This window comes from Halichoeres trimaculatus, unplaced genomic scaffold, assembly GCF_033239565.1.
Source record: "Halichoeres trimaculatus isolate MK-OKI-2021-1 unplaced genomic scaffold, fHalTri1.1 fHalTri1_scaffold_23, whole genome shotgun sequence".
In the NCBI taxonomy this organism is placed as follows: domain Eukaryota; kingdom Metazoa; phylum Chordata; class Actinopteri; order Labriformes; family Labridae; genus Halichoeres; species Halichoeres trimaculatus.
This window is the reverse complement of record NW_027437201.1, coordinates 12,737,588-12,752,088: the sequence shown is the minus strand read 5'-3', so window position 1 is coordinate 12,752,088 and position 14,501 is coordinate 12,737,588. Positions and strand designations below refer to the sequence as shown.

The 14,501-nt window shown below is 44.0% G+C and overlaps 1 protein-coding gene across 5 annotated transcripts in view; it reads left to right on the top strand.

The window, feature by feature from the left end:
• Positions 1-9,835, top strand: part of bahcc1b (BAH domain and coiled-coil containing 1b) — a 73,211-nt gene extending 63,376 nt beyond the window's left edge. For 4 of the 5 annotated variants that reach the window (XM_074663226.1, XM_074663230.1, XM_074663229.1 and 1 more), the window contains 9 exons: positions 1,368-1,545; positions 1,764-1,881; positions 2,397-2,472; positions 2,783-2,891; positions 2,991-3,107; positions 3,197-3,334; positions 4,169-5,586; positions 6,817-7,053; positions 7,459-9,835. In XM_074663226.1, the coding sequence (XP_074519327.1) occupies positions 1,368-1,545; positions 1,764-1,881; positions 2,397-2,472; positions 2,783-2,891; positions 2,991-3,107; positions 3,197-3,334; positions 4,169-5,586; positions 6,817-7,053; positions 7,459-7,668 (2,601 nt within the window). In that variant the 3' untranslated portion in view covers positions 7,669-9,835. The remainder of the gene's footprint in view (positions 1-1,367; positions 1,546-1,763; positions 1,882-2,396; positions 2,473-2,782; positions 2,892-2,990; positions 3,108-3,196; positions 3,335-4,168; positions 5,587-6,816; positions 7,054-7,458) is intronic. The other variant, XM_074663227.1, reaches the window with a different exon arrangement.
• Positions 9,836-14,501: the final 4,666 nt, after the last annotated feature.

The following is a 14,501-nucleotide window of genomic DNA, read 5'->3' as shown; positions in this document are numbered from 1 at the left end:
TAAATTACTGCTGTCAAAATTGAAAAGGAATGTAATTACATGACTCTTGAACTGAGCTAATGACTAAAAAAGGATGCGCTGCTCTGTGATGTGAAAAAACAAACAGTGATCAAGGGGACGGGGGTTAACAGAGCTGAAGGAGAGCTGAGCAAAACAGGACAGGTGACTCAGAGAAGGTCACTCCCTTTGGCCTTCTGCTGTATGCAAATAAATGCTGAGAAAAAATGAAGGGAGGAGGGATTTTGGAGAAGCCCTCACCTCAAGTTAACTCCTTCTTTGAAAGAGGAAGACACACCCGGAGCTAGGTTTGAAGATCCAGCAGATTAAAGCTGACAGCAGTAATAAGACGATGATACTCAGCATCAGCTGTAAATCACTCACTGTCCAAAATACCTTTTGTGCTTCTTAGAAATGTGTGCTTGCTAACAGACACAACACACACACGGACTAAGACACAAGCACGCACTTAAAGAGAAGTGCCCCTAAGGTTGTGTAAGTCTTTGAGTCATTGTTCGGGAATGTCCAAAAACACTCAACTTCAAGTCTCCAACCAGAGTCATATAAAGATAATCATTGGCCATAACACTACACACACCCATACATGCCTGTACACACACACACACACACACACACACACACCACAAGAACTCAAGTGAAATAATCACCTATGCCCTCTGGTGACGAAACTTCTGTCACTAAAATATATGGTCTCCTGATGTGGAAAACTTCAAGAGACAACACACACATGCAAACACATAAAAAAACATGCATGCACGCGCACGCGCACACACACACACACACACACACACACACACACACACACACACACACACACACACACACACACACACACACACACACACACACACAAAATCTCTTATGTGCTCAATATTATGGTCTTTTCTTTGGAATACAAGCAGAAACCTGTTAGGCAAGCTGACTTTCCATCATCAGTCATCTTCGGCTAGACTAGCCTAAACCGGTCTGGGGATGAAGATTTTCTGACGTGTGTGTGTGTGCGTATGTGTGTGTGTGTGTGTGTAAGTGAGAGGGAAAGAGAGAGCAAGGAGGGAATGTCAATTGGGGTTCAAGCCGTAATGTAAGGGTACGGACGTCCACACCAAACTTTCACCATTTAAGCGTCAGTTATTACAGACTGTGACCTTTGAGCTCTGACTGAAAGGTGGCAGAAAGAAACAAGGCTTCAGGCTTCAGTGAAGTATCACATTACAAGAGCTGCCCGTGCCTGTTTCTCTCTCACAGAGCCACGCTCGATCCAGCCACCTGCAGATCCTGTTGAATAATCTTAATCTTATTTTACGTCCTGCTGTGCACCCACTGATGTCACTTCCTGTTTCCCTGTTCAGGCCAAAGGCCACGCCGTGAGCCGACTCCTCCAGAGTTTCGCAGCAGATGACGGCTTTCGCTTGGATGAGGAGAGCAGTTTCTCGGAAGGCGATGAGGAGGAGGAGGAAGAGGAAGAGGAGGAGGCGAAGGAGAAGATGTTGATGCACCTCCCTCCCAACATGCCTTGCAGAATACCCGGTGGGCATGAACACTGACACGTCATTTATAATTACTCACACAGGTTTTGAAAGCATGTTGGATCCATCTCACACACGTGTACACACCTTTTTCTCATTTTTTTTTGTTCCTCCTTTTCACTTCACAAAGCAATTATTCAACACGCTCACGAATTATGTATATCTCCTCCTTTATGGTCTCCATCCATCCATCTTTCCACCACGCCCTCCCCTCTGCAGCGCTGCCAAACTGTGTGCTGAGTAAAGAGATGTTAGTGGATGGGCTGAAGATCCTGATCTCCAAGGAGGACGAGCTGCTGTACGCTGCCTGTGTGCAGACTCTGGATCTGCCAGACATGTAAGGCTCTGCACCACAAATACAAACCCACCGAAGAGCTTGAATACTTTTCTTTTAATGTTTCATGGCAGAAAAAAACAAGAACCACTTTTGTTTAAGGACAGAAAACTTCTTTTACAACAAAACAGTCACACTGTGAGGAGCAAAGCAATAACTTAAATAAAACTTCCATTGAGGACTGTTCTTCAGGCCGTTATCTATTAGTTCATAGACCAAAGACTTCATATTCAAATTGATAATCCACTTAGATATCCAGTTTTTCCTCATCAAACCTGGAGTTATGCATCAAAAAAGAGCTTTCAGGCTTTCTAAAGGGTTGGAAACCTAGCTTAGCACTAGCTAAACATCTGGCTGCAGCAAGAATTAAAACAAACATGAGGTCTAGACGACTACAAAGCCAATGACAGCAGAGGAAACCATCACACGCCAGTGAACATAAACAACAAACTCAATGTCCTCTTAACAGTCTCTGAGGCCTCCTTATTCATTCATTTTCCTTCACCTTTTATTTTCAGATTCAGTGTCGTCATCGAAGGGGAGCGTGGGAATCGCCCACGAATCTACTCTTTGGAACAACTCCTACAGGAGGCGGTGAGTTTCAGTTCTCAGGCTCCATGACGTCTTTCAAATCCTGCAGAATTCTGCACAGCTGCTTTACTTAAACCAGTGGTGTGGCCCAATTATTGGAAAACAAGCACTATGGAATAGAAATACATCTGTCTTCTTGAGGAGCAGAAACGAGCGCTAAAGTGCCTTCGAAAACATGCAGAACTCAGTGTACTCCTCAAGTGGCGAGAATGTGCTGTGTGCTTTTTAATCTTCTAGCCCCTGCCCTTTAAAAAGACTGTGCATGCCGACTGAAACCCCACATAGGTCTTACACAGACTTATGACTCTTTCAGGTGTTGGATGTGCGGCCTCAGACTGAAGCAATCCTGTCTGAAGGGACTCGAGTGTGTGCCTACTGGAGCGAGCGCTCCCGGTGTTTATACCCCGGATATGTCCATCGAGGTGAGCTTGACGCACAGAGAAAACTCACTTTTTATAGATTATCTGGTTTATTTATATTTAGAAGATCTGATGTCATCCATTATGTGTTTTGTGGTTCAGCAGGTCCAGGTGAGGAGGAGAAGGAGGGCAGTGTGATGGTGGAGTTTGATGATGGAGACAGGGGCAGGATTTCTTTGGCTAACATCAGACTCCTGCCCCCTGGATATCAGATTCACTGTGAGTGTCGCTCAAAATACAAAGCTGGAGCAGTAATAGATGAGTAGAAAGAATGAAGTCTTAGATATTTATTATTTCCTCTCTTCCAGGTGCTGAACCCTCTCCAGCACTTTTGATCTCGCCTGGTCGCCGCGGTCGTCGGAGCTCCACCCAAGAGAAGAAAGATACGCCAGCAGAGAAACCGGCCAATGGGGATGCAGCTGGAAGGTCCCATGAGAAAAGACCAGGTGAGAAAGACACCCAGGTGTAGTTATGTATGATTCTAGTGTGACGATAGTCATCATCACATGGAACCCAATGGGGAGTCCTTGGCTGTTACAGCCAGCCCCTAGAGGACACTGGAGGAACTGCAGTTTTTTGCATATCCGCATTAACGTCACTTTTCGCCCCCAGAGGTTGCTGCTTCCACAACAAACACTTGCAGTTTGGCTTTTATCATCCTCCAACAAACACAAATCACTCTTTTAAGATTTGCCAAAGCCTATTTTAGCTCTGGAGTTTCTGGAGAATGAAAGACCGTTTAGAGAGATCAGCCTGAGAAATCTACCAAAGCTTCCTCAGAGGCTTCAGGAGTGTTAATATACGCTGCCTGAGAAGTTCTCGTCTCACTGGTAACACGACTCACACGCAGACCTCCAGGCCATACTTAAACCTCCCAAACAAAACCTCATTTACATTTCAACTGTCAACCAATAATCAGATGCCTCCGAGTCAGAGGAGAGCGCTGAGTAAATGTATACAAACCAGCAGGCTCATAAATTAGAATTACCTGTTCGCTGCCTTTCATTTACCCGCCGTGTGACCGCATTAATCATGCCTTTATGTCTTGTCATCGTTGTCGTTCAGCAACATACATGTAACTCAACGCAAACTCAGTTAAACAATAAAGCTGGAGGCAGAGACAGGTTTCCCAGGTTTGCTTTAGTTTGAGTAATGAATATGTCGAAACTTACCTGGCTAGGTGGTGATCACAGAGATAAAGGTGTTGTGTTTCCTCAAAGCTCTTGGTTTCATCATTAATCTCATTTCTAACTCTTCTCTGTCGCTGGTTTCTTTTTCAGTCGGCAGACCAAAGAAGATCCACTCAGTGCCTAAGACCGTCAGCACACCGACATCGGTAACAGACACAGCAACCAAAGGTAACACTTCCCTGTTGAGCTGGTCAGCACCGAGGAAGAGGCCGCCGGTTGACTTTTTCCTCTTCAATGGGACGTCAAGAAAAACCCAGAGGAGGATACGGGAGCGGGATTTAGGATTCTTTCATCGTCCTGCCTCCCATCACATCGCACCTCCAATGCCCATCAAAGGCATCTTCGGCTCTCCTTTTGAAGGTGACTCTTTCAGCAGCATCGCCAACGGCTTCTCTACATTTGGAGGCTCTGGAGCAGGGAGGCCGGTCATAACAGCCGCCTCTGTGGGCCTACGGGACTCCCTGTCCTCTGCCTGCCCCTCGGCTGCCTCGATGGCAGCTGGCAGCAGGAAGCCGGGGAGTGAGCGTGACAGGAAACAGTTCCTGGTTAAGCTCGACCACGAAGGTGTGACGTCTCCTAAAACGAAAAACGGCAAGGCCCTGCTCCGACTCGGTGGGAGCGGAGTTAGAGGAAGCAAGTATCTCAACTCTGGAGGTGCACCGTTACGATACATTCAACCTGGCCTGCTGGTGAAGGATGGGAAGAAGGGTGGAGGGGACAGAGAAACCACAGGGGCCCGCTCTGAGGCCCCTCTGAGGAAGGATGTCCTGTCAGGAGGTGTTGGTGTCCAAGGGGGGGATTTCAGTCTAGATTACCCAAGTGACTGCCCCAGCTCTTACTCTGAGCTTGATGAGGATGATGAGGATGATGGCCGAGATGCTGAAGAGCGCAGACAAAGCGCGGCAGCACCCTCCCACCGCGGTGGCCGCTTTCTCTCTCGTCTCTCTGCCTGCTTCTCCTCATCCTCCTCCTCCTCTTCCTCCTCCGGTTCCATCTCTTCTTCATCCCTTTGCTCATCGGACAACGACTCGTCCTACTCCTCTGATGAAGAGTCCTCCTCTGTGCTGCTGAGACGTGCCCTCCTCCAGCAGGACAAACAGAAGCACAGGCAGAACGTGACCTCTGACCTCCTGAGCCCTGATCTCACAGCCTCCAACACCCCTCCCTCTGCCATCCCACCGGCTCATGGCTTCGTGGCCAAATCCAGCGTGGCGGCCTCTGGCACTAAGGCGAGACCTGACAGATCAGAGGACAGGAAAGAGTTTGCATCCAAAGGAAGTATGGTGGCTAACAGCAGCACGGCTAAAAGCCAGCTGAAGAGGAAAGACGGGATTCCTAACAGCCACCATCAAAGACAAAGCAGTCCTGTGAGCCAGCATCCAAAACCCGCCTCCAAGGACCCAGCACCGGCTAAGAGGCAGAGGATGTCGTCACCTGAGCCTCTGCCCCATATTACGCCACATCTGCCAGGACGGCAGCTCTGGAGATGGTCTGGCAACCCCACACAGGTAGAAAACCCTGGTCCTGTACTTTGTCAGTTTATTCTGAGATAACACAGCTAAACATTGAGAAATAAGCAAGTGTGCTCAAACAAAATGTGCTGCAGGTTTTGATAAAGTGCAATCAAACAAAGATACGCCACTGCTTCATTAACTCTGAGTTATGTTGAATGTGAGGTCAGTTGTGCAGTCAGGAATCCCACACCTGGACAGAAGATACAAACAGAACAGACCTGAAGTCGTATCCTGCAGGATATTTGTGATTTTGTTCAATCCAATTCTCTTCTAAAAAATCTGTCGCAAAGTTCATTTCACTTTTGACTTATCAACTGTCGTGAAAGCATTTTTAAAGTGAAATATTGTGTTCAAAGTACAGTGGATTTAGTATCATCCATCACAGTGGATCTTGGACATTAACCACTGAAAACAGAAGCTGTGATCAGTCACGACCAAACCCTAACTCTATATGACAGAGACATTTTTGGTAATCCTACAAAGATTATCTGGGTTATAAAGATTTAGTTCTGGCATCAGTGCTACTGAATGAGCTTATTCCAACAACAGTTTGTTGCTATAGTTGTATAGTTATGGTTGTTTTGTGTCACATTTCAGTTATATAATATATTATTTGCAGACATTTGCATCACAATCCAGGCTCAATGTTCACCTGGCGTTATTATTCACTGACAGAGAGGAAAACATATGATGTGTTACCAAACTGATGGTTACTGTTTTATAATAGTTGCTTTCATCATTTGGGATCAGACAGTTGAAGCGAGATATAGCACTTTATTGCCCTGAATGGCACTTCAACATGCTAGTTTGCACTATTTTGTGTATATGATGCTATTGTGGTGCATTGTTGGGTTGTTATGATATCATGAGGTAACATTTCCATCAGTTTTGATTTATCTTGATCTGTTTTTATGAACTCTGCTCAGACGACAGTTAACCTTATGGAAAACTGTCATCTTTACATGCTGATTTCCTCGATGCTTAAATATTTGCATTGTTCCTTTAAAGAAGGAAATAAATACTTTAGATTATAAGTGATGAACTAGTGTGATAAAAAAGGATCAAGAAGCAGTTTTTTGTTTCAGGAGGTCATTTTTGACTTTGACATTTTTCCCTCGGACAGGGTTAAAGCAAAGATCTTCATGCTATCAGTTCCCAAGCGCAGAAGGTTGTAAGTTTGAATAAACTGACTCGGAGTGTTTTTTTACTCTCTGTCCCCAACAGCGGAGAGGTCTGAAGGGTAAAGCCCGCAAGCTTTTCTACAAGGCCATCGTGCGGGGCAAGGAGACGGTGCGTGTCGGGGACTGCGCTGTGTTCCTGTCACCCGGCCGGCCTCAGCTGCCCTACGTGGGCAGAGTGGAGAGCCTCTGGGAGTCGTGGAGCTCCAGCATGGTGGTCAGGGTCAAGTGGTTCTACCACCCAGAGGAGACTCGCCTCGGGAAGCGACACCGCGATGGCAAGGTAAGGACCAGGGAGCGCAGAAGGGATTCACTGAAACAGCACTGAGTGAAGTAACAGTCTGTGACATTTTCATATAAATTTATCACCACTCAGATTCCTTTTATTTCTTGATCTGTCTCGTGTGAGTGGTTACACCTACTTTTGGTTAAATGTCTCTCAAGTCTCTCCTTGGATCAATTTCTGCTTCATGGGAAGTTATGAATTTGCAAATTTGTTTGTTTGGCATAAACACAAAAAGAGCAGCAACCCTCTCAAAGATCACCCCAAGCAGAGACTCAAAACCTTGTTATGATAAAAAACAGTGAAAGCATGATGAAGGAGGGGTGTGTGGGAGTGCAGAGTCAGAACAAAACACAATTCTACTGCTCACCACTTTTCCCATGCTAATTATTCCTTCTCTTTCAGAATGCCTTGTATCAGTCGAGCCATGAGGATGAGAACGACGTACAGACCATCTCCCATCGCTGCCAGGTGGTCAGCAGGACTGAGTACGATCACCTGATGCGCGAACGTAAACCCAGCAACACGACAAACGACCTCTTTTACCTGGCTGGAACCTACGAACCAACAACAGGCCAGCTGATCAGCGCAGACGGCATGGCCATCGTGTCGTAGCGTTGGCGGCTTGAGAGAGAAATCCAAATATTAACCTGAAGTCTAAGGCTTCCAAAATGGTCAAGACAGAGCAGGGGACAAGAGGAAAGCAAGACAAAGAGTTTTTAACTCAGCGTGTTGATCCGACCCCTGAAAGAGAAGGAGCTAGCCCCCTGGATAAAGTCGGACAGTTCTGGCACTTAGAGGGGGAAAATCTGATCCATGTCAGATTTAGACTCTTTATCAGATGTGGACTGAGGCTTGTAGAGTCTGGTTGAAACAACACAGTATTTCGACAAAAGAACAGGAACCAAGGACGTGAGCACTTTGGAGCACAGTGGCTTGGATTGGCAGAGGAGGTGGACTTCCTGAAACAACGACTCGCACCGAGAGTTGAACGGACTGCGTGACGAGGAGAGACTTGATGTGAACCACACTGGTTTGGATGGTTTGGACGGTCTCGTATCTGGACGACGACATTGGGAGAACCCTAACAGGACCAAAAAACACTGTAGTTCAAACTTTGTGTATGTGTGTGCGTGAGTGTGTGAGTGTGTGTTTGCAGAGCGACTGCACCGACCCCTTTCAGCATTTAAGTAAACAGTGCTTTAGCGTGCTCATGAAGCATTGACGACGTCATGACGCACCAACAGTCTGTCTCTCGGAGTATTAATCTGTCCAGCGCAGACACACAAAACGTCTCCTGTCAAGCCATACACATCAATACCTCTCTCTCTATCGCTCTCAATCTCGTATCTTCTTATCGAGGTGCGACCAGACATGTACAGGAAGTTGGTTTGTCAGTCTGAGCGTAGTGTGTGTGTGTTGGTTTGAATGAGAATGTGACGTATGTGTGTGTGTACAGCATTACATGTAATATACCATGTTGTAAATATATACATATATATTTGTTTTTGGTTGATTTCTTTTGCAGAGAAGATTATTTTATTTAGATTTTTTTAGCGTGGGTGTGGGCGGGTTTGGGAGGGTCTGACAGAGGGAGGAAGGGGATGTTTTTTTTCTCCCTTACTGCACTGAGGAGGGTCAGAGGTCTGGATTTAGGGTCAAACTGATGTGAAGACTTTGAGGTGATAAGCCCTGCTAAGGCCAAGGGTAGATATGTAGAGATGTTTTTTTATAAGAAAATCAGAAAAAGCTCTTTTTAAATGTGTCCAAAATTTTTTTTTTTTCCTTTCTTTTTGGTTTGACTCTGTCAGGTTTGGAATGTGCGTTTCCTGTTGGGAGCATTTTTTTTAGACAAAATACTGGAAAGAAACTGAGTTTCTGCTGTCCGAAAAAGAATCTTTATCTACTTTATCCTGTATTCCTATATGAGATGTAGATATTTATCTGGCTTCAAAAATACCAAAGCACCTGTGAGTTTACGCTTCATCACATTAGAGGAAACAATTTATTAGAAAGACTTAAAAAAACATTTAATCAAATCTGAATCCGGGACCCCTGCAATCACCGAGGTGTTTTGAGTCGAGTCCCTCGCGCCGTCTGCTCACCCAGCGTTGCTATGACAGCCTCTGAGACACACTGCAGCAACATTGTCTGCACACCGCCCAGCTGATGCACTTGAGGTCTCTATGGCAACCCGAATGGCATCATGTGACTGTGAAGGACAATCAGAGCCGATCAACGGGACAAAAAATAAATAAAACAAAATACGGATCAAATCACAAATCATGCTTCTTGTCACTTTTATTCCTGCTTTGCCAAAAACTGTCAGTGTGTGTTTGTTTTTGTTTACCATTGTCTTACTGTTTATGCAAGCCTGTGATTGGCTGTTAGTTGTCAGTGTATAGGATGTACAGGGGGAAGAACATAAATGCCTTTTTCTTTTTTAAGACATTGACTGACTTTTAACAACCATGTTGCTGTTACACTGCAAAGCAAAAAGCTTTAAAAGGAATCTAATGTGAACATTTAAATATCACTTTAATGGGTCTTTAATTCATTCTTTATTTTAAAAGCTGTATTTTCTTTAAGAAACACTGGATTCAGTTCTTGCCATCCCATTTGAAAAGAAGCAACATCATGATGTTTTTTTTAGACCCACTGGAACCTGCTTTGTACGGTCGAGATAGCCTACTAAAATATATTATGTAATTTCAGTCATTCTTTGGAAATATGACTCGAGTATTTCCACATGTACAAAAGGAAAAAATTATTTATCTTAACTTTATTGCCTTTTTGTGTTTCATTAAAAAAGATTCTTACAAAAAAAACCTCATCCTTGTGTTTTTTTTCCTGCCTGGGTGTGAGGTCTCTGAATATGGCCTTGTGTTTATCAATGCCGATCGTTTGTCTGCAGCAGGAAAAATGGACCAGAGAAGAAAGCGTGGAAGAAAAGAAACACAGGAGAAGAGGAAGCGATTTGAAACTGTAGCTGAAGCAGATAGAGGATAGAAGAATGGGGGAAGAAAAGGAAACCGAACCCGGAGATGTTTCTCAGAAGACGACGACAGGCAGGACAGAGTCTCGACTGCCTGCACAGGTGGGTCAGGTGTTCAGAGTAATAAAAACGGATCTGGACCATTGAGAGGACAAAGAGAGGGTGTTGGATTTCAGCCTTCAGAGATTTCTAATACAGTTTGTGTGTGACAAAAAGAGCAAGAATCTAGAGGGGTGGATGGACACGATCGGCCGTCCCAGGTTGCTGCACCAAAAACCTGAACTATGACAAACACAGGACTCCTGTTACTTTTCATGGGGCATGTTTTTGTTAAAGTTTCTAAGAGGTGTCCCATTACACACATTCACAACTGTACATAACCAGCTAGCCAAAGAACTAGCAGGGCTATAGCTGCTAATTCTGCTGTTGAATGACCACAATCCACTTCTAGATAGCAGTATGCATTTCTCAGAACCAAAATATTCCTGTGGCTCATTGTTTTGACAAAGACTCAGATTGGTCATGCAAAACAGGACGATGACATCTGGAGATTAAATCAAGTAATTGCAGAACACCCCAAACCTGTAGAGGGCAGTAAGACAACAATGAAGGCCATCCATAAAAAACACCATAGAAGGAGAAGACAGGCTGTGATCTTATTGTGTTGCTCTGCAGTTAGCATGTTAACATTAAGGATACACAGCCTGTGCTGACTTCAATTGTGCATTATAAAACTTTTTATTGACTCATGAGAGGAGCTAAATGCGAGTGACAAAGCTGTCGCTGATTGAAAGCATGTAGACTGCCGAGGTGGACCTGTGTTTTTGCAACCCATTGATCTCAAACAGCTATAGGTAATCATTTAAAGGTCCCATATTATGCAAAAATCACTGTATTATGGGGATTTGCTGATGTCAGCGATTCCCTTTTTTGACCAATCGGGAGGAAGTCTGACCTGATTGGTCCATCGGAGCAGATACCCTTGAACCCCCTCCCCGCTGCTGGAGAGAAATCTCTCCAGCAGCAGGGAGGGGAATGCCACAGTTGAAAAGCCATCACTGCTTTGTTTTTGGCTGTAAACAGCCACATAGTTCCATGCACAAGCTTCCCATCTCGGGAGAAGACAAGACTAAGTTGCTAGAGTTCATTTATCAGGAAATGTTCCAGCTACACTCAGTAAAACTGTGCATGTGTGTGCTAGTCACTTTACGGCCGACTGCTTTTCCAACTTTGGACAGGACAACAGAGGGTTAGTGAATAGACTGGTCCTGAATCCAGGCACATTACCAACCATCCACCAACAAACCTCAGACCCTGGAAATGTGAGTATTTTAAATGCTGTGTGCTGTGGAGCAGATGTAAGAGCTTTTCCTCAGAGTCCCCTCTGTCTCTGTTAGCTTCAGGATGCTAACTTTAGCTCAATTAGCCTGTTGTTTTAGCCTGTAATGTTACAGTAAATGAGCTTTGCTGTTTTCTAAACATTGTGCACTCGGAGCTCATGGCACCGCTCTCAGTGACGCTGAAGAGCGGGGCGGTATCAGCGGTGACTCATTTACATATGAAGGTCACGCCCACGAAATCAGAGCGTTCTGAACAGAGGGGCTATGAGAACCTGGAAACAATGCTGCTGTGCTTGATTTATTGGCTTTTTGGGCCAAAACATGTTACTACCATTTCATGAAGACATCAATGATCCATATTAAACTGTAGAAAGGGACCATAATTTGGGACCTTTAAGACTTCAATGATGAGGATGTTTTGACATATATAGAAGCATATTTATCTGTAAACTAGGACTTCTTCTGTGTTTCAACAGCTGAAGGTCTCCAGTTTACAAGGTCACTTCTAAAACTGTAACATCAGAAGCTGACAGAGAAACATTACGAACAAGGCGTGGTCACGGTACACAAGCAAAATTGCCCCTCCTGAAGCACCATTCCCCAACAGGCCAGCACAGGCCCCAGTCACACTACTGTTTACAAGAAGTGTAGTGTAATGAGGGTCAGTGCAATGATAAAACACAGAGAATGTGGCTTGTGCTCATGTGTGTAGTGTACCGTACCAAAGCACGCGTCTCTGAAGTGTGCAAAAGCCAAGGGAGTGTACTGTGCCTCAGTATGGTACACTTCCTTACCCTGACTGCTGATTTAAAAGCCCTGCACAACTTCCACCAATCAGAAATGTTCAGTTTGCAGCCCTTGCATACAAAGTCCCTGAACATCTGATGGTCAAATTGTACCTAGTTCCAGGAGAAACTCAGCTACAGTTGGATGCAGATTTTACGGGCAGCACTAGTATCCAGCAGGTGTCATGTTCCTTTTTCCATCCAGGCCAGGACACACTGACATTGTGCAGTCACATGAAAGGTCAACAGCCACCTGCTTCCTTGTTTGAGTACGGTTGTGTTAACATCTCCCCCAGACTGTTACTTCACATGAACCTTGCTTGAGACACGAGTACTCTAATCTGAGGCTGGGTCCTGAAAGTAAAGCTACACTTGGATACTGCACTTTCTTTGTGAAGAAACATGACAATAGATCACTGCAAGTCATTTTTCTTTGCACATTTGTAGACCTACTTCATTTCTCCTCTACATACTACACCTGTTTTCTCCACCATAGAACATCTACACGAACATTCTGTATGCTAACCTGCTTTACCAAAGGTTTACAACTTGCCCCCGTGTGTGTTGATGTGCATGTATGTTTTTGTTTGTGCGTAATGCGAGCGTAATGCCAACCAGAGCAGGGTGCTGACTCCCTGGAACAAAGTGCGCAATTTTACAACTTTTTATTTGAGACCGTTGTAAAATATTCACACCTTTTTTATCGCGCTGCAACCGGAGCCTGTGTGACGTGGCTCAGATCAGCTTTGAAGTCTGGATAGAAGATTTACCACTGACCTCAGATTACAGCACAGTTGTCGGCTGGCAGCTTGAGCGAGGTGTTGCTTTGTCGGTCATAAACTTTGATCAACTCTGATTTGGGTTATAAATGTTGACACCTCAGACCAACAAGAAAGAAAACCGACAAGTGTGTAATTGAACACATGAGAAAAAAAGTTATTCCATGAATTTTAAATTATTCATTTGCACATTTTTCTTCACAATTACGCCTCTTACCTCCACATTTTGTCTCAAAGTCTTTGTCTCATGATTTACTTTTGAATTCCATCTGATACATTTTTTTGGCATCATTTCAGATTTTTTCATTCAGTTTTTATAAAATGACTTTTTCCTCTAAACTTTGCATTTTACCTCATAATTGTGCTTTTTTGTGCTCTTGTTTTTTTGTTTTTTAAATGAATGACTTTTTGATCTCAGACTTGACTTTTATCAAACATCACTTGTTACCTCAAAGTTTTGATGTTTTATTAAAGAATTTATGACTTCATACATCAGAATTTAGAAAGGTCATCGAATAAAAATGACGTAACTCAGATTTTAAAACTTGTAACCAACACTTGTGATATTTTACGTTTTCATTAAGTCTGTTTGATTCAGTTTCAAGTCTTATTTTATAACTTTGACCTTAGCATTTAAAAGTATTGTCACTGGCTAATTCAGATTTTTTTCAGCTTTATTTAATATTAATGACTTTTTATCTCATATATCTTTTTTTCTCATAGTAGTATCATTTTGTCTCATTAACTTTATCATTTTCATGTTAATTATGTCTTTTGTCCTCTTTATTATAGTTTTCCTGTATTTTTTTTTTAATTACTTTTCCTTATAATGATAATTTTTCATCACCTCTGACATGACTTGTTTTTCTCTCATCAAGTTTTTTTTGTTTGTTTATTTTACTGGCTGAAACTGGCCTCCATATCTCTCCCTGCTAAACCTGCCAATACAGGAAAAGTTGACTCACTCCTTTCATGAATAACTTTGTTAATGGTCCGTGCACATAGCGCGAAATCACGCACAAACATGAACATGCTCACATTAAGGCCTATTGTCTGGAGGTATGAGTGAGTGTGTGCGTGTGTGTGTATGTGTGTGTGTGTGTATATGTTTGCTCTCCTTTGTACCGTGCATTTAGCTGTTTCGGCCGTTTATCATGTTATTACAAAGATATGGAACAGCATGCATCTCACACACACACACACACACACACACACACACACACACACACACACACACACACACACACACACACACACACACACACACACACACACCATTCTGCTCACTGTTGGTCTTTTACATCCTCCTCATTGGCTCCTCCATCAACCACCGCCTTGAAAACACACACACATTAAGTGCACTCTTTGACAGCTTATCAGCACGTTTGCATTGGGCTTATCAGGCTGACATTGTTAAACTACTTTACCCAGAATGCTGCAGGAGATAGGGGCACAATGGGAGGCTGGGGGTGCCCTCTGGGTTAATGAGAGACGGCTTTCACATCGCATAAGAGCAAACATGCCGCAAGCTGATTAGCGAGTGTGTGTG